Source organism: Thermobia domestica, chromosome 16 (genome assembly GCF_964235325.1).
Source record: "Thermobia domestica chromosome 16, izTheDome1.hap1.1, whole genome shotgun sequence".
In the NCBI taxonomy this organism is placed as follows: Eukaryota; Metazoa; Arthropoda; class Insecta; order Zygentoma; family Lepismatidae; genus Thermobia; species Thermobia domestica.
In genome coordinates this window covers 16,505,287-16,528,463 of record NC_137469.1, presented here as the reverse complement: position 1 = coordinate 16,528,463, position 23,177 = coordinate 16,505,287, and the positions used below count along the sequence as shown (strand labels likewise).

Sequence of the window (23,177 nt, the reverse complement as noted above, 5' to 3'; positions counted from 1 at the left end):
CAATCCTCTTTGATTAAAGCGTTCTTTTGATTTATATTTTATATGCGTTAAAATTTGTTGCATCAGACCAGATTGATATTTGAATTAGTCGGTTATAGTAGCTTTCTTATGTAACAGCATTTTAAATGTTTTATAGTGACGACAACTTCCACGTATCAGTAGCCTCAGATAAGATATTTGTTATCCTGGGCCGCTATCTTGGAACTGTTTCAGGATTTCTTTTTTACTTTCGGCATACTGTAGTTGAGCCTGAATTTTAGCCAATGTTCTTTGGATTTTCCTTTGCTTGCTGAGAACTGTTTGTTGTTCGCACAGAGAATTTTGTATTTGAACTTAAAATTATGGATAGTAGAACAGACGATTTGGCAAGCGAAAGTGTTTGTATATACATAACATTTAAATTTGAATTGTCATAATTATACGATCAGGCTGGGAGGGAAGTAAGTCAGACAGTTGGGGGGGGGGGGTGCGTCATGAACATAAGCGGGGGTGGGCACCACTGCCTCAATAATTATTACAATCGGTTTTGTCACCTTTCTTCTGAATTGGAAAGATGATTGATTCTTTCCACTCTTGCGGTAATTTTTTCCTTGTTCCAGATTAGAAGAATGAGTTTGTGTATCTTGTTCCACAATTCGCTAAAATTCAGCTAAAATTAGCTCAGCAAGAATTTGTCTACACCCGGAGATTTGCGTATCATTATAGCAATTTCTATTTCTGTTGGGCAATGCTCTAGAACATACGATTCTGCTGTGTTAATTTTACGTGCTGCACGAACATTATTTTTTGACTGTGTGTTAAGCAAATTGTTAAAGAAATCTTTCTATCTATTCAAAATATTATCCGTATCCCTGAAGATTGTGTCGTTCGCCTTCTTAATATATATGCGCGAGGTTTATAGCCTTTCTTAAATTCGTTGATGTCTTTATACGCGACTCTTGAATATTTTTATTTTTACTATTTTCTTCAAGATCAATAATTTTTAACTTTCAGAAAATAATGTTTCTTTGTTTTAAAAGTTTTCGAAATTTCCCGCCTGATGATAACGAAATTTCGTGGAGTTTTATAGTTTGAATTTTGTAGCCAACGCAACCTTACCTGTTTTCTCTTCTTTGTTAGTTTAGTGCATTGCTGATTGAACCACGGTTTGTTCCTAGGCATTTTCGAGTGCCCCAATGTTTCTTTGGTGAACTCTTAAAGCTATTCCTAACTTTAACCTTACCATCCTCAATAATAATGGATTATGAACTTAATAAAACCGAGAATGTATTCAATCTGGTATTAACTTCTCAGCTGACCTCTCCGTTTTCAGATGCTGTAGATTTCTTTCTTTCTTTCTTTTTCTTTTTCTTTTTTTCCAATTTTTCTCTTATAATCGCTGCTACCAGATAGTAGATAGTGTCACAGTCAGCTCCTCTAAAAGACCAAATATCAATAGCTGGACTGTCTTCTTCTACCTACTGAAACGTGATCAATTTAATTATGTATTTTTCCATCTGCTGAGGTCGAACGTCCTGATGTGGGATTTTTTTACTCTTTACACTAATACTTTTTGTATGTAGCAAAGTTCAGAAGTCTGACATCGTTGTCCTTTCCCTACAATTGGTTTGAAAATATCCTCTCGTCCTATTTTCATTGAAATCCCCTAATAGAATTTTCATATGATATCGCGGAAGTTGGTTAAATAGACGTTCTGCTTCTTCGTAAAAAAAAAAACTATCCCTGTTCTCTACCAGTTTATTGCTTACAAAGCAATTTGAATAATCAAAATATGAGCAGCAAAGAATATGTCCAGAAGAACCTGATCTTGCTTTCCGAAGGATATTTTGAAATGAATCCCCTAATATAAAAAATATTGGGGATAATCCATTTGTAGAAAGTGAAAACTTAATACCAAAAACTCATAGTCCCACGCGAATGACATTTTATACATACACTCTATAGATTATACGAGTACAATGGACAAGATCAAACGCACAGAGTCCTTCCCACTATGTATTGGTGTACTTTCCCTCAGCATCAATGCAGGCCTCTATTCTTGTATAGAAACTGTTGTAGAGGCGCTGGGTGTCATCCTGGAAAATGACGTTCCACGCTTCTTCCACCTCGTAGCGGAATTGGTCATCGTTTGCTACTCGGGTTGCAGACCAGACCGTACGCCTTGCAATCGAGTTTCACATATATTCAATGGGAGACATAGTTGATGAACTTGCAGACTACGGAAGATGACGTAAACACGAGTGCTTTGTGGGAAGACATTGCCTTGTTGAAGGAGCGCATTTCTCTAATGGCGCCTGAAAGACAATAGAACGACTTAGATTATGTTCTGGATGTACGCTGCACTGGTCAATGTCCCCTGCATGAGCATTAGAGGCTCTATACGTAATGCCTGGGTTGTCTGTATATCCTTGTCATATATCTGATCAATGCCTGACCCCTAACTACCATCATTACTATCAAAAAAGAACCTCTTCTCACCACAAAACTGAATGAAGCGCTAGTTTCATTCAAAATGCTTCTTTCGTGATACCATTGGAAGTGAAATACACTTTGGTGAGGCGTTAAAGGTATCCTGGTGAGAGTACCTGCGACTATAATTCTGTGTTAGCCAACGTTTACATGCAGCCCTGTTTAATCTCAGATGCGTCATTGGTCTTCGCCTGAGATCCGCAACATCAGCTTATCTGATGCGGTTATCCAGGTGTTTATCCATATGTTGTCGTTCATAGCAGATTGACGTATGTGTGCACCTTCCTCGGATCAATGGCACAAAGTTGGGAATTTAATACCTCTTAGGCTGTGTGAAATCAGATTTGAGCTTAAGGTTGGATCCTAACCATATGAGCTCTATCGAAGGAAGAGATTCAGGCCCAACGGGGGGATAAGAATGAGGGAGGATTTTATTCTTGAGATGTTGAATTCATATCAAAACTATTTCTTGGCTTCTCTTGCCGTATCTATCCTGATACCTATCCTCACACAAACCGAGAAGTTTCCACGCACCACGGACCTAAGCCAATATCCTTGTCTTGAAGTAGTGATTTACTGGTTTACTGGCCTCAGCTAAACTTCTCGTCTTGACATAGCGATTTTCTGGTTTAATGATCTCAGCTAATCTCCTTGTCTTGTAGCGATTTACTGGTTTAGTGACCTCAGCTAACCTTCTCGTTTTGATGTAGCGATTTACTGATTTAATGACCTCATCTAAACTTCTCGTCTTGACCAGTGATGTATTGCTACAATTTTTGGTGGGTATACACTCGATCGTTTTCGAAAATATAGCATGTACTTACCCCTATATGCTCATTCTCTCATAAATTTGAGGTGAGTATACCTTGGACTATAAGATTATTAGGTGGGTATACGCCGTATACTCCCGTATACGCTCTATTACATCTCTGGTCTTGACACAGCGATTTACAGGTTTGTTGACCTAAGCTAACCTTCTCGTTTTGACGTAGCGATAACCTTAGCTAATCTCCTCATCTTGGCATAGTGATTTACTAGTTTAATGATCTCAGCTAATCTACTCGTCTTGTAGCGATTTACTGGTTTAGTGACCTCATCTAATCTTCTCGTTTTGACGCAGCGATTTACTCGTTTATGACCTCAGCTAACCTTCTCATCTTGACACAGCGATTTACTGGTTTAATGACCTCAGTTAAACTTCTCGTCTTGACGTAGTGATTTACTCGTTTATGACCTCAGCTAACCTTCTCGTCTTGACACAGCGATTTACTGTTTCAATGACCTCAGCTGACCTTTTTGTTTTGACGTAGCGATTTACTGGTTTAATAACTTTAGCTAATCTCCTCGTCTTGACATAGCGATTTACTGGTTTAATAACTTTAGCTAATCTCCTCATCTTGTAGCGATTTACTGGTTTAGTGATCTCAGGTAACCTTCTCGTCTTGACATAGCGATTTACTCGCTTAATCACCTCAGCTAATCTCCTCGTGTTGACATAAATATTTACTGGTTTAATGACCTCAGCTAACCTTGTCTTGACATAGCGATATACTAGTTGAATGACCTCAACTAATCTCCTTGTCTTGACGTTCCAATAATAAATATGGTTTCAGTGTTGTTATATCACACCCTTTGTGGATCTCTCGTAAGAAGGAAGGATTCTGATAACTTCTAGATCAAATTGGGATAAAATTCAGGACATAAATTCTTTTAGATACATTTACAAAGCGAGACGAGTGAAGAAAAACATTTCTATAATTGAGACGAGTCGAGAAAGAATTTTTTTCGAGAATAGAGACGAGATTATATTTTCTCCAAAATTTACGAGATAAGACGAGAAAACCTTAGGAGTCATATTTGCGTCACTGTTAAAGAAATCCAGGGGACATACAGTGGCGGATCTAGAAGGTAAAAACTGGGAGGCTGACCCCAGACTATGATAGGTATATCATGAGTTTATTATAAACTTTTAAAAAATATAAATAATAGCTTAAATTATTTTTGTTACCCAAAAAATTGGATTACTAGGCCCCCCAGCTCCGACCTAGATCCGCCACTGGGAATATACTATAGTGGTTAGAGCGTTGAACTCATGTCCGCGTGGCCCTGGGTTTGATTCTTGGTCGATGTTTTCCAATTTTCGGCGTCCATTCTGCGTCGTGAGGCAAACTGGGGAATCATGTGAAAATAAGACGTGACGGCCACTAGATCTACAAAGCTCCTGGTGCGCCTGTTAGGAACAGGGCGTCACAGCGTGCTAATCTAGTGCTCGCCGCTAGGCTGGACGTAGTTCAACCGATCGCTAGCAGATGGCGCTGGAGCAGGCTGAGACTCACACAAATGAGCTGTTACGTCAAGTGGATTGGTTTTCGTTAAAAGTCTTCATCCCGGCGAAATTAAAATACCGCTAATTTTACAGTAATTATGTGATATCTTCAAATAGATAAAAGATAATCGAAATGTGGAACAAGAGCGCCCTAGACAATATTATTTTGCATGAGGTACCGTTATCACAAGTCACCTAGTGGCTTTCCGTTTTCAGCTGTTTAGAAACGCGAAAATAAATGCCGATTTTCAAAATGGCTCGAAATCGAAAGCAGATAAGTGAGTCGTGATAACGGTTTCTCATGTAAAAAAAAATATTGTCTAGGGCGCTCTTGTTCCACATTTCGATTATCTTTTATCTATTTGAAGATATCACATAATTACTGTAAAATTAGTGGTATTTTAATTTCGCCGGGATGAAGACTCTTAAGAGAAATCCAAATAATGCATGCAATTTACTAAACGGTTCATACTTTTTTATATACAGTGCATACCTGAATTAATAATAAAAGAAAATGTTCCAGCACAATAAAAATAGGCCCGCTACTATCAAAAATGAATTAGATTCGCACTAACGACACTTTTTAATGACACAAAAATTAGTTTCTCTAAAATAAAACAATTTTAGCGAACAAATTCTAGCTTATAGAACCCAAAATATAGTTAATTAACAATCCTTCTTTTAGTTAGTTATCTGTATTCATTCTACACACATTCTCTTAACCCGGAAAAATGTCTGCATCACGCCCCTCGCATTGATAAACAGGAAATCATCTTTTACAGAGCAGAAATCACAGACTCTTGACCCCTCAAGAAAGGAAATGGATGACCTCTTGATTTTACGTTTACTCAAGGCTCACCCACAAGGTCAGCATTTAAACTCAATTTACATAGATTGTGTCAACGCTGGACGACAAAGCATCTCGTCAAATGATGCGTAGCTAGCATGTATTGTTTGTTTAATTCGTTAAAGAGTAGGAAATAACCTTTTAAAAAGAACGTTTTCTCCTTCTAGTATTTATAGTCATTTATTTATTGTTTACGTGCTTACAAACCAGTGGCGGCTCTCAAGGGAAATCACATTGGTAAAACTTAAACTTGTAAACTTAAGGGGACTGTCGGAAACTTCATAATTTATATCAGGAGCGGATCCAAGGGGGCGATCGGGGCGATTGCCCCCTTCCCCCCGAAGAGGAAACTTTCTTATTTTATATATATGAATAAAACCCATCCCAAAGTTTGGAGCCTTTAAAAGTAGCAGTATGACAACCCACTGCCCCCCCCCCCCAGAAGTCGGTCCTGGATCCGCCCCTGATTTATATGTTTACCAAACATTCAGGATCACCAAATCTAGGAGGCTCAGGTGTATAGTTCATGTAGCCAGAATGGAAGAACGTAGAAACGATTTCAAAGTTTTAACTGGAAATCAAATCGGAAAACGTCCATTAGGAAGACCTAGGTGCAGATGGGAGGGCAGTATTAAGATGGATCTCACAGAAGTAGGAATACAAAGTAGAAATTGGATCCAGTTGGCTAAGGGCAGAAGTCAGTGGAGAGCTTTCGTGAACGCGGCATTGAACCTCCGGGTTCCATAGGCCATACAGTTAGTTTGTTAATTTGGTAAATCTTTGGTATGACCTTGAAAACATGTCAAGGAAATGATAGAAATCATTTAAACTTTGAATACGACTTGTTAGCTGGAAAACTGGAAAAAGTATAATTATATACAATAGAATCCCTAAAACTCGGCACTCGATCAGTGGCGAATTTAGAAGGTAAAAACTGAGGGGACCAGCCAGAACCCAGACTAGGATAGGCATATCATGAGTTTAGTTAAACTTTCAAAAATATATAGAAGAAATAAATAATAGCTTAAATTATTTTTGTCATCCGAAAACTGGGGGGGGGGCTAGACACCCTGGCCCCGGGCTGGATCCGCCATTGCACTCGATAATCCGGCAGTCCGAATAACTCGGCCACACCCTAGCAGGGAGAAAAAAAACGCGCGCAGACCCGTTCAAGGTCATTGTCCGCTTGCGTGCAAAATAGTATCTAACTAATTTTTTGCAAAGTCGCCTTGTTAATTTTCATTGTAGACAGCTTTATGCCTTCATAAAGTATTTCTCTGAGGTCTGTCTTATCAGGTGAATTACTTTAGAGTGTGTATTTATTAATTTTCATTTTCTTTTTTAACCCCATTCCCGATAATCCGACATTTTCACAAACTCGGCCACCCTTCGGTCCTGATTAGGCCGAGTTATCCGGCCTCTACTATATCATCATTGCATAATTAAAAATTCTCTTTCCGGAAATGTAAGAAACATAACAGCAAAATTACTTACTCTCATTGCATCCGGGCTGTATGAGAAGTCAACTGGTTGACATCGAAAACTGTATTTGTTCCACCATCCAACTGCTAAACCCTGAAGAAGATAAAAAGAAAGAATACCATGATTTTCTATATTGAAACTATTCACTCTTCACACAAGGCAACTGTACAGGATGATCTAAAAACCTATCACACTTTCCATATATATTTTTTTCATCCATTATACGATAGGTAGAAAAGCTGTTTGAGTCTGTTTGTGATGGTGCACCAGCACATCATGCGTTTGCTGAGAGGCAATATCTTAGTGGCATGTTTAGAGATAAACGGATTGTAAGAGAAGTTCAGTTCAGTTACAAGCACCTCTGTCTGGAATGACCATCACGAAGTTAAGGTTAATTCCCACACAGTGTGCCGTACCATCCCGTGCCCTGTCCGTGCAGTGGCCCACAAAGTTGATTTTCAGACTTTGACATTGAAAATTCATTGGATTGTCCCTTTTAATTCACACATGATGTGCCGTGCCCCGACAGGCTCCTTTGTAGAGAAAGCAGCCCGGTCGTGACTAGTCCGCCGCTGTAGCTTCGCGTAGTGTAGTCGCTAAAGCTCTCGCCTTCGGCGCGACCGGTCCCGGGTTCGATTCCCGGTGGGGCACTCGGTCGAAAAAGTGTAACACGCTTTTTCAGGGCAGCCACCCTGAATGAGGTTTTCACACCAGGCAAATGCCGGGGTGGTACCTAACTTATAGCTCCCAGGCCGCTTCCTTCCTTCCCCTGTCCTTTCTTTCTTCCCTTTCCTTGGACTGTGTGCTCGCCGAGGGACGTCATCCCTCAAAATATGAAAGGCTAAATGGCCTTAGATGCTGAAATCCAGAAATCTAAATCCTAAATCCTACTAGTCCGCCGCGATTTTTCGGCTTACTTCGAAGCACACGAAGCGACACGAAGTTGACCATAACCAAGGAAAATCCTATAGAAAACAGTAGCCACAGACAAAAGTATACAGATCGCAAACTGTGCGAAAAACTGGCAACAAGGCGAACCGTAGCGTGACTGCGACGGGCCTAACCAGTCGATCTGTTGTCAGCAGCGTGGAAAGTTCGAAAATAACCGTCTCTAGTAGCACATGGTGGTTAAAAGCATCATGTGCACAGATGTGCATTCCCATCGTGTACTTTTCCTTTTGTTTTGTTTGACCGCTAGTTTGTATAAATTATTTCAACATAATTTTGACAAAGAAATACGAAAATGTCAACAAAGCACAACACAAGAAGATGATTTTATAAAAGGTGCCCCAAAAATTATGATAGTTATTTAGTACGGGTAATTACTAATCTGAACTTCTTGCGCTGTACTTCACGCTTACATGCGAAACAGACTTAAAGAATGCGTAGGTTCAAGGGCAAAACATGTCGCTACGTTCAAAAACCGATGGCAGCGCCATTCCACTTACGACGAAACATCATTCTCCACCAAACGTAGATTGGCTCTTCCGCCGTGCAGACGACACAAACTAATTTCAATAGCGCATATAGAGAGTTGCTCGTCTGTTTATTCTTGTCTGTGGCAGTAGCGGCATAGCACGTCATGTGTGAATGGTCGCGTCCGTGGCATGGACAGAACATGGATGGGGAATGACATGAGCATGACACACTATGTGTGAACTAACCTTTAGAATCTTATCTAGTGCGATAATGCTTAGTTAGGGCGTAACAAAGAGTAAGGAGCTCACAATCATTATAACAACGTGCACAAACTTAAAGAGGCATAATGACATACTTTTGCATCGATAACGCTAGTAATGTAATAGAGAATCACACATCGTTTGGTGTCCGAAAGTGATGTCCACAGGGAAACTTTGGAATAAGTGTTGTGTATAAGTTGTGTGATGAAATCTGCACTTTTCTTATACTGTACTTTTCCATTCACAGCTAACGTGATTCTAAATAATTCATAGGATACGATTGGACTCTTTGGATCACCCTGTATATTAGAATATATGAGCATATGCTCTACTATTGCAAATTATCATTACATAAATTATTTTGGTATACTTATTCTAATGTTTCCTTCATAAATAAATTAAGAGAATAGGGAAATAAACTTAAGGGAAAATAATAACAGGATCGGAGAACTTGATTTTGGAGATTATACACGATATGTCAAAAGTCTCTAACGAGTAAATATGCAGAGAAAGTGGAAAGAGAAGAAAGTTGCTGGAAATAGGTGGTTTACATTTTTAAAATGTTGATTTTTTAAAATTATTAATTAGTTTTTATTATTAAAATTTTGATTTTTGATTATTTCCGGACTGGCCATTAGAGCTCCACACTGGTAAGATGCCCTATGTTAAACAAAAACCAACGACCTCACCACACCAACAATACACCATTGTTGAGAAATGTTTTAGACGTGTTATAAAGTTCTTCCCTTTATCAATGTACACGTTCCCCATGACACTTTTGCGTGCATTTACATTTCGTTCGAACAGCAGTTTGAACTGGAAATGTCTTTTCATTTAGCGTAGAGTCCAAAACACCTGGTGCGCTTAAAAAAAAAAAAAAAAAAAAATCACCAATTTAGATTGAAAACCTAAATAGATTTCCTGTCCCACCAACCTTTATTTCGCATCTTTCCTCGTAACGGAGTTGGCGTATGGCTCCAGACTTTTCATGCACCTTGTACAGGTATATTAGATTAGTACACTTATTAGTTTGTTTTTAAACATTGTCCAAATCGAGCCACTAAAAGGTTATACCATTAATACTTTTTTGGGAGAGCTGATATAAACTTGTTTATTAAACTAAGATCAGTTTCTTTCTAGTTTGCTTAAGGAGGAACCCGATGAAGTTCTGAATCTTTCTCAACTTTGCATAACCCTTTTAAAAACCAAGGATCCATCACTGATAGTTCTACAACAGTGCTGTTTACTGTACTGGTATATACGAGGGACGTTCAATTTGTGTGAAAGATTTCAGTGCAACAACAAACAACTAGCGTGGGAAGTTTGGAAACGATCATCCACGAACACCTTCACTTCCGGAAAATCACAGGCAGATGGGTCCCAAAACTGCTAATGTACGACCAGAAGCAGTGTAGGAAAAACGTCTCGTCTTACCATCTAGAGCGATTTCAGAGAGAAGGCAAGAGCTTCTTTGAAAAATGCCCCTGCGATAAGAGCTGGGTGGATCATTACACTCCGGAGTCAAAGAGCATCCACACTCGCCGCCCCCGAAAAATTCAAGGTACATGTGTCCGCTGGCAAAGTGATGCCGATGATATTCTGACACAAAGACGGTGTGATATACATCGCTTTCCTGGCACACGGGACCATAATTAATGCGGCGTACTATAGCAACCTCCTCAGGACCAAAGTCAAAACGGAGTGATGGAGGACGTCATCCTTCTCCATGACAACGCGCGTCCTCATACGGCCACGACAACGGTCACAGCTATTACCAAACTTGGTTGGCAGATCCTAGATCATCCCCCGTATAACCCCGATCTGGCGCCTTGCGACTTCCTTCTTTTTGGTCCCCTGAAGGAGCACTTGGGAGGACAAAATTTCCACATCGAGGACGAAGTCAAAACGTGTGTGCTAAAATGACTGAAAGATCATCCCAAATAATTCCATGCCGCAGGGATACGAGCACTCCCACATTGATGACGTAAGTGAAGTATGTGCGTGTACATGTGGAGTACCTTGAAAAAGAACAGTAACTGAATTTCATATTGGCCTCTCTATGTAATAGAAAAAAAAAGAAATTCCGGTTGTAACTTCCCTCGTACGTGTTCAGTATGTTCAAAGAAACCTGGCCACTCAACCTCTTTGGTTAGACCTGAACTATTACCTACAGTTTAAATTAAATCAAACAAACATAGATATTTTTTGACCAATTGCGATCTTTATTTAGAGATGAAGTGTTAGAATTGCCCACTTACAATTACCTTAAAGCAATATGGGTACTTACGGTTACTTTAAAGCAAGAGGGGTACTTATGGTTACTTTAAAGCAAGATGGATAATTATGGTTACTTTAAAGCAAGATAGATACTTACAATTACCTTGAAGCAAGATGGGTACTTACGGTTACTTTAAAGCAAGATGGGTACTTATGGTTACTTTAAAGCAACATGGATACTTACGGTTACTTTAAAGCAAGATGGGTAATTATGGTTACTTTAAAACAAGATGGGTACTTATAGTTACTTTAAAGCAAGATGGGTACTTATGGTTACTTTAAAGCAAGATGGGTACTTACGGTTACTTTAAAGCAAGATAGATACTTATAATTACCTTGAAGCAAGATGGGTACTTATGGTTACTTTAAAGCAAGATGAGTACTTACGGTTACTTTAAAGCAAGATGGGTACTTACGCTTATTTTAAAGCAAGATGGGTACTTACGATTACTTTGAAGGAAGATGGGTAATTATGGTTACTTTAAAGCAAGATGGGTACTTACGGTTACTTTAAAGCAAGATGGGTACTTATGGTTACTTTAAAGCAAGATGAGTACTTACGGTTACTTTAAAGCAAGATAGATACTTACAATTACCTTGAAGCAAGATGGGTACTTATGGTTACTTTAAAGCAAGATGAGTACTTACGGTTACTTTAAAGCAAGATGGGTACTTACGCTTACTTTAAAGCAAGATGGGTACTTACGATTACTTTAAAGGAAGATGGGTAATTATGGTTACTTTAAAGCAAGATAGATACTTATGGTTACTTTAAAGCAAGATGGGTACCTACGGTCATTTTAAAGCAAGATAGATACTTACAATTACCTTGAAGAAAGATGGGTACTTACGATTACTTTAAAGTAGTGTTGTAAATAGAAAAAAAACCGTTCGTTTTTTTTCAGAAATGTACGTTTTTTTTAGAAAAAAAACATTGCCTCTCGTTTTTTTTCTAAATTTCGTTTTTTTTTCAAATAGTCATTTCTAATGCATCTTACGTCTATTTAAGTATTAAATATTTTTATGTAGGTATAATCACCGTAAAATGCAACATAAATTAAACGCTAGATACTGATACGCTACAAATATTTTACAATTTACATGAATACCATACCTATTAACAATTCGGGTTTCAGCAGTTTTCATGAATATCAACTAAGAAATAAAAGTAGAAATGAAATTTTGTTTTTTCGTGAAAGCAGGTCTAATAAGTACGAAAATAATGTCACGAACAGTATAAAATTCATATAACTTGTCTAAAGATAAAAACTAATACTAATTTGCCTAATAGTATTTTTTCTAAATGTCATATATAAATAATTTGTCGACTAGATACATATGATATGCAGAGCCGGCTCTACCATATATGCAAAACGTGCATTTGCATGGAGTGGCAAGTTTGGATGGTCCGGCAAAATCTGTCATAAGTATATTATTTAAATTAAATATTTCTTGTTGGAAACAGACTTTATGATGATGGTAGTTACATTTACTAAGCTCACCTTCTATTTGAATACTACATTCATAAATTATGTTTAGGATGCATTAGTTTAAGGCCACATGGACAATGCTAAAGCAAATAGTCGAATAAATCCGAGCACAAATTGCTTGATTGTTGCCAAATGCAAGAATTCAATTCTCGAATAGTAGTGAATGTCTGTTCCATTTAGTAAGTTATCACAGTTTTGACATGACAACTAGTCTTGTTTTTGTCAGAAACAAGTTCCTTATCATTGAAGATAGAAACAAGTTTTTTTAGAAAATGTTAACAGATATAGAAGAGAAATCAAGAAATAAAGATAAAAGAACTAGTTGCACTGGAATTGCAAACTGATACATTGAGATTGAAGCTCGATAGTGAATTCTATAAAAAGGATTACCATCTATCCTCTGCAGGTGTGTTTGCTTTATGTTTCACTAACATAATAGATTAATATTTAAAAAAAAAAAACACACACACACACAACGGGATTGCATTTTTAGTGAGTATTTAACCCTTATCCGGGCAACCGGGGCCTCCCAGGCCCAGTAGCTTCATTTTTCTAAAATTTCTCAATAACCATACATATTTAGAAGACATAAAATACTGAATTCTTCTATCTTTCGTCGAAGTTAAAATCATGAACATATCGAGTTGGTAAAGCTTTTTTTTTTTTAATTTGAAAATCTTTTCCTGACGTAACCGGGCAACCGGCGCCTAGGAGGCCCCGTATAACTTTAGTGAAATTCCTGTCAAATATTAGATCAAATTGTCACATAATTATATATTGAACACGTGACTATTGTAACCTTTAGTCGGAACAGTATGCGGCAACAGACATTGAATTTTGAGTGTTCTGCACTTAAAATATCTACTGGGCCTGACAGGCCCCGGTTGTCCGTTTACGTTACAAAAATGTCTGGACCGGATTTGCTATTCTGCTTGGTCGGCTTACAAAAGCGTGACACGAAGTTTCGCTACTTGACAAAAATATATACTGGTACATTCTAGACTAGTCTGAACAGTAAGTGACAATAGGCATTGATTTTGTGTATTCTGCACTTAAAATATATACTGGGCCTCACAGACCCCGGTTGCCCGTTTACGTTACAAAAATGTCTTGCCCGGATAAGGGTTAAGCCTTTCTGAGTGCAACTGCACTTACCCTCACCTTTGTTGTTCATGCTGGAGTAACATACTTAAAATCATGACTTTTAAGATTTGTTCTTTCTGGAGAAAGGGGGAGGCGGCAAATTATGCCATTGCATGGGGCGACAAATTGACTAGGACCGGCCCTGATGATATGTATATAAAAGACACGAATAGGATGACTCAAATTGAAGCAATGCAGGATGTTTCAAAATTAATATTAGGGTTTTGAAACTTTGTAGTATCTATTACAATTAACTTACAATTATAAATATTATATAAAATGAAAGAGCAACTCAAACAGTTTTGTACGCACGCATGTACATGCATTGTTTCGTCTGTCTGCCGTTAGAAACAGCAAGCAGCAAAGATGTAAACTGGAGAGCAGAAAGTTTTTTGTGTTTTAATAAAGACTGAATCTGTACAGTGCAACGGTCTGTGTGAAGAATATTAAGGAGACGCTTGCAACTACATCCTTATCGTTTGCAGTTGCTACAGGTCTAAAGTCTACAGACTACGGTTTACATGCCAATTTCGCAAGTGAAATATTGCTGCATAACAATGAAGATTTTCTGGATCGTGTCGTCTTCAGTGGTAAATCGACATTTCACCTAAAAGCTAATGTGAACACTCATAATGTTTGTATCTGGCCGTCAGCAAATCCTCAGAAGATGGTACACTTGAAACGAGACTCTCCTAAATTGAATGTGTTTTGTGCCATATGGCGGAAAGTTTATGGGCTTTTCTCGCCTATCGACTAGATGTGTGCCGTGTGACGAATGAATCTCACATTGAACACTTGTAGCAAAGACTGTTTGAGGTGCTCTTTTACTTGATGCATTGTTTATAATTGTACGTAAAATGTAATAAGTACTACGAAGACTTAAAACCCCAAAATTCATTTTGAAACACCCTGCATTTCTTACCAACAGTGTTGGAACTAAGATGTTAAAAGGAGAAAATTTTCCTTATAAAGTTATTGTTTACAACTACGATAGTATTATTAGTCGAGACTATAACCACAACAACAACACGAGTTAGTAGTAAAACAAAATGTAATCAAATGTATACTCAGTGGCCCAGGTGGCCAAAGTGGCACACACGGGTGTGTCATTTGTTTAATCCACTCCTGTGTGGACACTAATTAAGATATCGGGATATTATTCTTGCAAAATATGGTTGGACTATAGTTTATTATATTAATTTTTTTCTTCTGGTGTCGAATTTCCTTCTCAAATTTCACCCCAGTCAAAAATGCGAGAATTTTCTGATTACAAATTTCCTTTACTACTTTTTTCCCTATAGCTTCCTTCGTTGTAGAAAGACCTCCTTAAGACTTGCCAAGTAGATACCTCGGATGGATACCTAACTGATGACATCAATTGGACGGGCCTGCGCGCAGTGTTGCCAATTAGGGAAATTAAAATTTTCCTAAATTTGGGCAAAAATTAGAAATTTTTATTTATAAATCCGTACCTATACGTCCGAGTGCAAGTCAACTTACGCCAATCGAACAATTGTCCTTACTTAAGAAACGCAAGTTCAGATCGTTACAATGGGATAATTAGGGAACGCACGAAGAATTCATATTTAGGTTCTAACCCTTGATTTTTCTAATTTTTCCCTACTTTTCTGTTTACCGTAATATATTTTTGGTAATTACAAGTTTTGTTCCTTAAATATCGTCATAACACTTGTAGAATATATTAGTGGTGTACCAATGTTTAATTTAAGATAGTTTACGTCTGTCTGGTAGCAGTATTACCAGATACAGAAAATTTTAATTCCAGATTTTAGGGGGAAATTTTGGAAAAAATATCTGTTTTGTCTCTATTATTTCCCTCTTGTTGGCTATATCGGACCAAACGTACCAGTATCTGGAAGTCTCGTCTTTGCTCTACACAACGCACTATAGAAAGTTTCAATAGGATAATTAGGGGAAGTACAGTTGAGGTTTACAGTAGACCTTGTTCTCTAATTGGGAAGATAACTGTGATTTTTTTAAAGGTAGAATGAGATATTTTTTATTGACATGCTTACTTTATTAGATGTCATACTACTTGTAGGATATATTAGAGGGATACCAAATCTTATTTTAAGATAGTTTGTGTGTGTGTCTGATAGCAGTGTTGCCAGATACAGAAAATTTTAATTCCAGATTTTAGGGGAAATTTTGGAAAAAAATTCCCTTTTTTATTTCTATTATTTCCTTCTTGTTGGCTACATTCGAACAAACGTAGCAGTGTCTAGGAGCCTCATACTTAGCCTAAGCAGTGCACCATAAAAAGTTTCACTAGAATAATTAGGGAAAGTACAGTTGAGGTTTATAATAAACCATGTTCTGTAAGTGGTAAGAAAATGGTGAATTTGTGAGGTAGAATGAGATTTTTTTTAAAATTTCATGCTTACTTTGTTATATATCGCCATGATACTTGTAGGATATATTCTTGGAGTACTAAGGTTTATTTTTAGATAGCTTTCGTCTGTCTGATGGCAGTGTTTCCAGCCAAAACAATTAATTCCCGCTTTTAGGTGAAAAATTCGGAAAAAATTCCCTTTTCCCCTCTAATATTACCCTCTTACTGGCTACATTGAAACAATCGTATCACTACCTGAAAGCTTTCTCTTTGCCCTACAGAACGCATCATAAAAAGTTTCAATAGGATAATTAGAGAAGTTGTAGCCCCGGCATATTTGATTTTTGCTTGTGAGGCGTAAAAAGTGTCAAAATTTCATGTGTATGACAGAATTTTTTCTTTCTCTCTTTGGATGGAAGCAAGCGACTACAGGATTTCACTGTACCTTGTCAACACACCAAAGATTCTTTTTGGTGATTTGAACCCATATAGCAGGAGTGGTACTAGATACAAAAAAAATTGAAATTCGGTTAGGGATTTTTTTGTAAATTTTCACTCCTACATTTCCCTCAATAATTTCCTACCCATTGGCAACACTGCAATGCAACTTACACCAAAAAATAGTCACATCTATTTTCTAAAACACAAGGCCTTAACCATATCAATCGAATGAATGGTTTTTGAGCAATAAGTCACTAACTGGAAATGTAGGAAAACGCCAAAAATGACCTGGGGCCGAAAGGAATAATAACACAATTTTGCTAGTATATACGTATAAAGAAACAAAAGATTTGTAAGTTACGAGGGCTTCGACTCAAGTTCTGTTGATTATTTCAATAATCTGCAACGTAAATCAATAAATAATAGTTGCCAGAAAAAAAAACAGACATTTGAAAAAAAACATGAAAAAGAACGATGTTTTTTATTGAAAAAAAACTTCACAGAAAAAAAAACCGTTTTTTTACAACACTACTTTAAAGCAAGATGGGTACTTATGGTTACTTTAAAGCAAGATGGTTACTTCCGGTTACTTTAAAGCAAGATGGATACTTACTGTTACTTTAAAGCAAGATGGGTACTCACGGATACTTTAAAGCAAGATGGGTACTTAGGTTACTTTAAAGCAAGATGGGTACTCACGGATACTTTAAAGCAAGATGGGTACTTAGGTTACTTTAAAGCAAGATGGGTACTCACGGTCACTTTAAAGCAAGATGAGTACTTACTGTTACCTTACAGCAAGATGGGTACTTACTGTTACTTTACAGCAAATGGGTACTTACGGTTACTTTAAAGCAAGATGGGTATTTGCGGTTACTTTAAACCAAGATGAGTATTTACAATTAGTTTAAGGCAAGAGGGTATTTACGGTTACTTTAAAGCAAGATGAGTACTTACGGTTACTTTAAAGTAACATGGATACTTATAACACATTATGACTTGTACAACTCTTCTTACATCTAAGGGCACGGACTATCATAAACATATGGAAACATATTCTCTCTTCCTCTATCACTCCCATCTCCTTTTCTTTTTTATATACAAAATTCGGCATATTCCGTTCCAAATCTTCTATACTGTAGTTCTTGCACATCCGTAGTTCTCGCACGTCAGTGAAACTTGGCAATTACATATTCTAGAACTTGTAGAATTTTTCAGGATACATTTCGTGAAGATTGGAGATCCCAAATCCCCAACAAGGGAGATCGGTTAAAAAATCCATTTTCAAAAAAATGGAGGGAGATATACCCATTCAGTAATGTTCGATGTTCCTATTATATATATTTTCCCATTTTTATACATCATTAGCCAATGTCCTTTAGGAAATGTTCAATATTCCTATTGTATATTTCTCATTTTTATACACCATTACCAAATGTCCCCACGTGTTATGTGAACAATATAAGGCGTTGTTCCTTCTGCACCTTTTGTACAGAATTCGTCTGAATTTGAAGTCTCGCACGAAGAAATGTCTTGTATGGACATCTTATTACAATAATTGCAACTTACACTCTTTTATCATTTTCCCCTTTTCTTCCCTTTTATGTCAAATATTTAAAAAAAAGCTCAAAAACGTTATCAATCACTTTTAATAGAAAGCTCAAATTTAAATTTAATGTATGCAACCTTAAGGCATTTCGAGATATGGATATCTTATAATAATAATAATAATAATAATAATAATAATAATAATAAGAATAAGAATAAGAATAAGAATAAGAATAAGAATAATTGTATCCCTCCACCTCATTTTCTTTCCTTCTTGATCAAGTATCAAAAAACGCTGAAACATGTGTTCAATTATTTTAAAAAGGCAGTCCAAATACCAACTTTTATGATTCTAATCTTCAGGGAGTACGAAGTAAGGATATCTTATAATAATTGCAGTCCACCATTTCACACCCTACCAGGTCGAATTTCCAAAAACAAATCCTTCCTTAGTGGTACATTACGTCATATATCCTATGTACTGTCAAAATTTCAAGTTTCTACCTTAAGAGTTTTGTCTTGGCATTAATCAGTCAGAATGTATATTATCTTAAACAAAGATAGATTTCTTGGACGCCCCAAATATAGTACACTCTACTTACTAGGGATGTACTTGAACATGACCCACAAAGTGGGGATGATGTCACTGGCGTCTCTGGCATGTAAAATTTTGGGGGGGGGGACATCAAAGAAATTGATTTAAATGGTACTTCCTAGTCCAACCTGTTTATTATCTTCGATTCCATTTTTACCCTTCTTCTTACCTTCACGGATCTCCTAAGCTATATCAAGAACTCTGTTATAATCGTTTCACAGCCTGAATATTATATTCCAAATAAAAAAATATTATTTATGTTATTCTATCGTTAGTAAATAATTAACTTAGAATAAAATATTGAATATTTTGTACTTCAAAATATTGGGGGACGTGTCCCCCTCGCCCCCCCCCCGTCAGAGACGCCCGTGGATGATGTATATATTTCCTGAAAGCTTGGGTCAAAAGATCAAAACCAGTTACCAAAATTGGGGATGTCTCATGCATTCCGCTTGGGGGCAGCACATTACTCATTTTTATTAAAGTCTATAAAGTCCGTTGCAACCCCGAAAAATTTGAAATGGTCAGACAGATATGAAAACAGAAAAAAAAAAAAAAAACATGTATTTCATAATTTCAAAAGTACAACGCATCAAAGTAAAATAAATTGTCCCGGGATCCCCAACAGGTTTCCAGATGGAGTCCAACTCAAAATTTTTAAATGGAAAGGTGGGTCAACTTGCATATCGTATGAAAGTTGGTGTTAAATAAAAGAAGGCAAATCAAGTCTCGACTCTATGATAAGCCTGTGCAAAATGGCGGTTTGTCAAAATGTCAAAACAAGCGTATTGAAACATTCTAGTTTTGTTGTTTGTTTGTTTGCTTGCTTTACACCTGTCTCACCGTTTCAGATTGATAGGAGTGAGCATAGACTTTGCAATGAAGATTGTGTTGGTAATTTGACCCACCGCTATTTTCCACAGGTTTATCGTAGAAAGTCGCGACTTGATTTATCTTATTTCGTTTAACACCAACTTTCATACGATATACAAGTTGACCTTCCTTTCCATTTAAAAATTTTGAGTTGGACCCCGTTTGGGACCCTGTGGGGGACAGTAGGACAATTTATTTTACTTTGATACGTTGTAGTTTTGAAATGATGAAACGTAGGAATGCGCACGAGACAAGATTTGTGGCTGTCTCGTCTCGAAATGTGCTGTGAAAGTGATGTCTCGACTCGAAAAATGTATATTTCTCTATTGGAAGAGCCGTATCTCGACTAGAATTTTGTCAGGAAAATCCTGTCTCGACTCGTCTCGTGCGCATCCCTAGATGAAAGACATTTTTTTCTGTTTTCATATCTGTCTCCCCGTTTCAGATTTTTCGGGGTTGTAACGGACTTTATAGACACGCTTAAAGATTTTAATAAAAATGAGTAAAGTGCTGCCCCCAAGCGGAATGCATGAGACCACCCCAATTTTGGTAACCGGTTTTGATCTTACCTTGACCCAAGCTTTCAGGAAATATATACATTATCTCCACTTTGTGGGTTCAGGTTCAAGTACATCCTGGGTTAGATATACGTATATTAACAACAGTAAACAATGACTTACCTCGGTAAACAGCCATATACTCGCCAACACTTGAAAGAAGTTGTACAGTATGAGAAGAGTCTTCAGTTTGAAGGGTTTTCTGTTCTCCATATAACGAGGGCCCCATGAGTTGACAAAATATAAATAAAGAAAAATAATAGCCAATCCAGGGAATGGACTGCTGATTAAAAACCAATCATTTGTTCTTGGATCTGAAATGAAAATTTAACAACAATACATTACCTTAATATACAAGAACATTTTTTTAAAAATTAAAATTATAACGAACTCTTTGAAAACGAGTTCATATAAAATTATTATTTCGTTTTCGTAAAACTACAACGAACCATTGACGAAAAACATTGCCATGTTCTTGGCACAGCGCCGTAACTTAGATTTTTTTCTGAGGGGGCAAGCATTAATACGCGTATTTGGGCCCCCTAAAAAAGTTGTTTTTCTAGTTTTTGGGCCACCTCTTTCCAACTTTCTCTTACTCTTTATGGGCCCCGGAGCCTGTGGGCCCTTCCGCATGCAAGTTACGCCCCTGGGCCCGTTCCATACATGACAAATTAATTCAGGGGACAATATTGACAAATCTGAAAGCCATACGAATAAATATTGTTTCTAGGGTCCCTATTAGTAGACATTTCTTACTGAAATGGGCCCACGACTCATTTTTGTTTTAGTGACCTTTTGTGTGCTGTTTTGTTTATGTAATGTAGTGAACCTGCTTGATGCGTCATTTATAATTTCATGTTCGTATTGTATATGGAGTAAGACAATTTTGCCCCCTGCTCTCCCTCCACAAGTTACGCCCTGACTTGCCTAATATATTAATGTTTATTTGTTGTTATTTTTAATATTGTTTGCTATATAATTTCATTGTTATTTTAATAATGTTATTTAATATACATACTTCTCATATTAAGTCCAATTAAAATTTAAAATGATGAATTGTCAAAATTTTTAACAGTGGGTCGTTCTAATTTTACCGAAATACTTTCAGAATATTATATAATGGAATTGTTAACCAATTAAAATCTGTTTTTTTAAAAACAGTTTTTTCTTAAGCTAATAAATAGCAATTCACTGTAAGATTAAGAAAAACGTAATTCAGTCCCTGATAATAAGACTCGTCGAAATCTTGTGATGGAAGAATTTTCTATTCTCGAGCCTGTCTATTTCAGGCGTGCCCTCGGGAAAATATGTGAAAACATACTTCGGCCCCACCCCCGCAGCCCTCTTACGGAGGAAACATTTCCCGTTGCTTAGGAAAAGAAGTGAATGGCCTCTGCTATGGTTGCCAATTTAGTCATTCAGTCATTTGACCTTGACAAGCGAAGATCGTAGGCTACTTAGAATGGCCAACAAGACAGAGTACAGCAAAGTCCAGGAAATAATTCATTATGGCAACGCATTCCGCATCAAACAATTGAAAGATTTAGGCCGCAGCAACTTGTCCCTCCTCGTTCGAGGGAGGAACAGGGAAAACACACATCAGCAGCAGCGCCAAAAGGGGGCACAGTTGAAATAGAAAGACTTTAACATTCTTAGGTCGTAATGGAGGATGTTGTCTGAGAATGCGAGCCCAAGACAGCTTTAATTTAGTTCATTTACTCTTTACACAACTAGGTGGCGCCACTAGAACTAGCAGACTGGTAATAGGGTGGCCAGCTTCTTTATCTTTCGATTTTTAAAGGATAAGATAGAAACTTGAAATTAAGGAGAAAGAGCGGAGGAAAAAGACTGAGATTTTGGGTTAGGAATGTTGCCTTTATAAGATTGAAACAATGACGTAACAGGGAAAAACGGTGCCTGTGACCCGGGCGCCGGATTGCGAGGGCGCAAAATTGGGCAAATATTTGGGGCAGCGTTTTGGTTTGGTTAGTCAGGCGGCGCTAAGGGCGAGTTCTTGCCACGAGCGATAACTATCGTATTTGCGTCACTGGAATGAAATAACTTCCCTTCTCAGTTAAATAAATTGTTAAACTCCTGGCATAGCTGCACAACAACTGGATTCTTACACTTATACTTTTGAGCAGTAGCGATTTTAGCGGCTAGGCCGGGTAGGCACGGGGCCTACCCAAAAATGTTAAAAATATATACAAACGCTGAAAAATACGATAAGGAGTAAATATATTTTCCACTATTTATATTAATGGTAGATAATTATTTAGCAAATAGCATCAACTACTACTGTAAAAGTAATTTCCTAATGTGTACATGTATCCATAAGCGAGGAAGCAGGCCTACCCAAAATTAAAATCCAAAGCCGCCCCTGCTTTTGAGGTGATATATGAACAGGACATCGTTCCTTTCAGCGTTAATACTGGCTTTCAAGAGCAGAGTTCGTTACTTCTTTCTTTCAAGTAGCTCCCCAATTGTCCTCTTGACGTTAATACTGGCTTTCTAGAACGGAGTTCGCTACTTCTTTCTTTCAAGCAGCTCCCCAATTGTGCTCTCGACGTTAATACTGGCTTTCTAGAACGGAGTTCGCTACTTCTTTCTTTAAAGCAGCTCTCCAATTGTCCTCTTGAAGTTAATACTGGCTTTCTAGACCGGAGTTCGCTACTTCTTTCTTTCAAAGAGCTCCGTAATTGTCCCCAGGACGCTGGGTGGGGACCGCAATGAAAACACCAACTGCTAATCACGAACGGTAACTCATCTTTCCTCGGACAGAACCTAATGCTGTTTGACTTTTCTGACATTACGAGAAGGCGATACTCAATGCAGCTAAGACGTTGGCAGTTTGTCAGTTAATAATCCACCTTAGTAATTGCGCTAATGCCATCTTACAGTTAAGAAGCCAGTTCCCTGACAGAGTGAATCAAATATTGATAAAATATCTGGTTTATTTTCAAATGTCGACATTTTGTCTTCCATAATTACGTGCAGTATGTCCGGGTCCTGAATTTCTTACACCAAATCTGTTCAGGTTTGAGAAACAAGACTCAGACCCGAGAGACCTGAACCAAAACCGTGACTCGTTTCATCA

General features: G+C 37.5%; 1 protein-coding gene across 1 annotated transcript in view; it reads right to left on the bottom strand.

Moving 5' to 3' along the window:
• LOC145672928 (very long chain fatty acid elongase AAEL008004-like) overlaps nucleotides 1–23,177 on the bottom strand; it is a 104,117-nt gene that overhangs the window by 31,909 nt on the left and 49,031 nt on the right. Inside the window, exons 3-4 of the mRNA XM_081742146.1 lie at nucleotides 20,204–20,394; nucleotides 7,137–7,217 (exon numbers count right to left, since the gene is read on the bottom strand). Of these exons, the coding sequence (XP_081598272.1) occupies nucleotides 7,137–7,217; nucleotides 20,204–20,394 (272 nt within the window). The remainder of the gene's footprint in view (nucleotides 1–7,136; nucleotides 7,218–20,203; nucleotides 20,395–23,177) is intronic.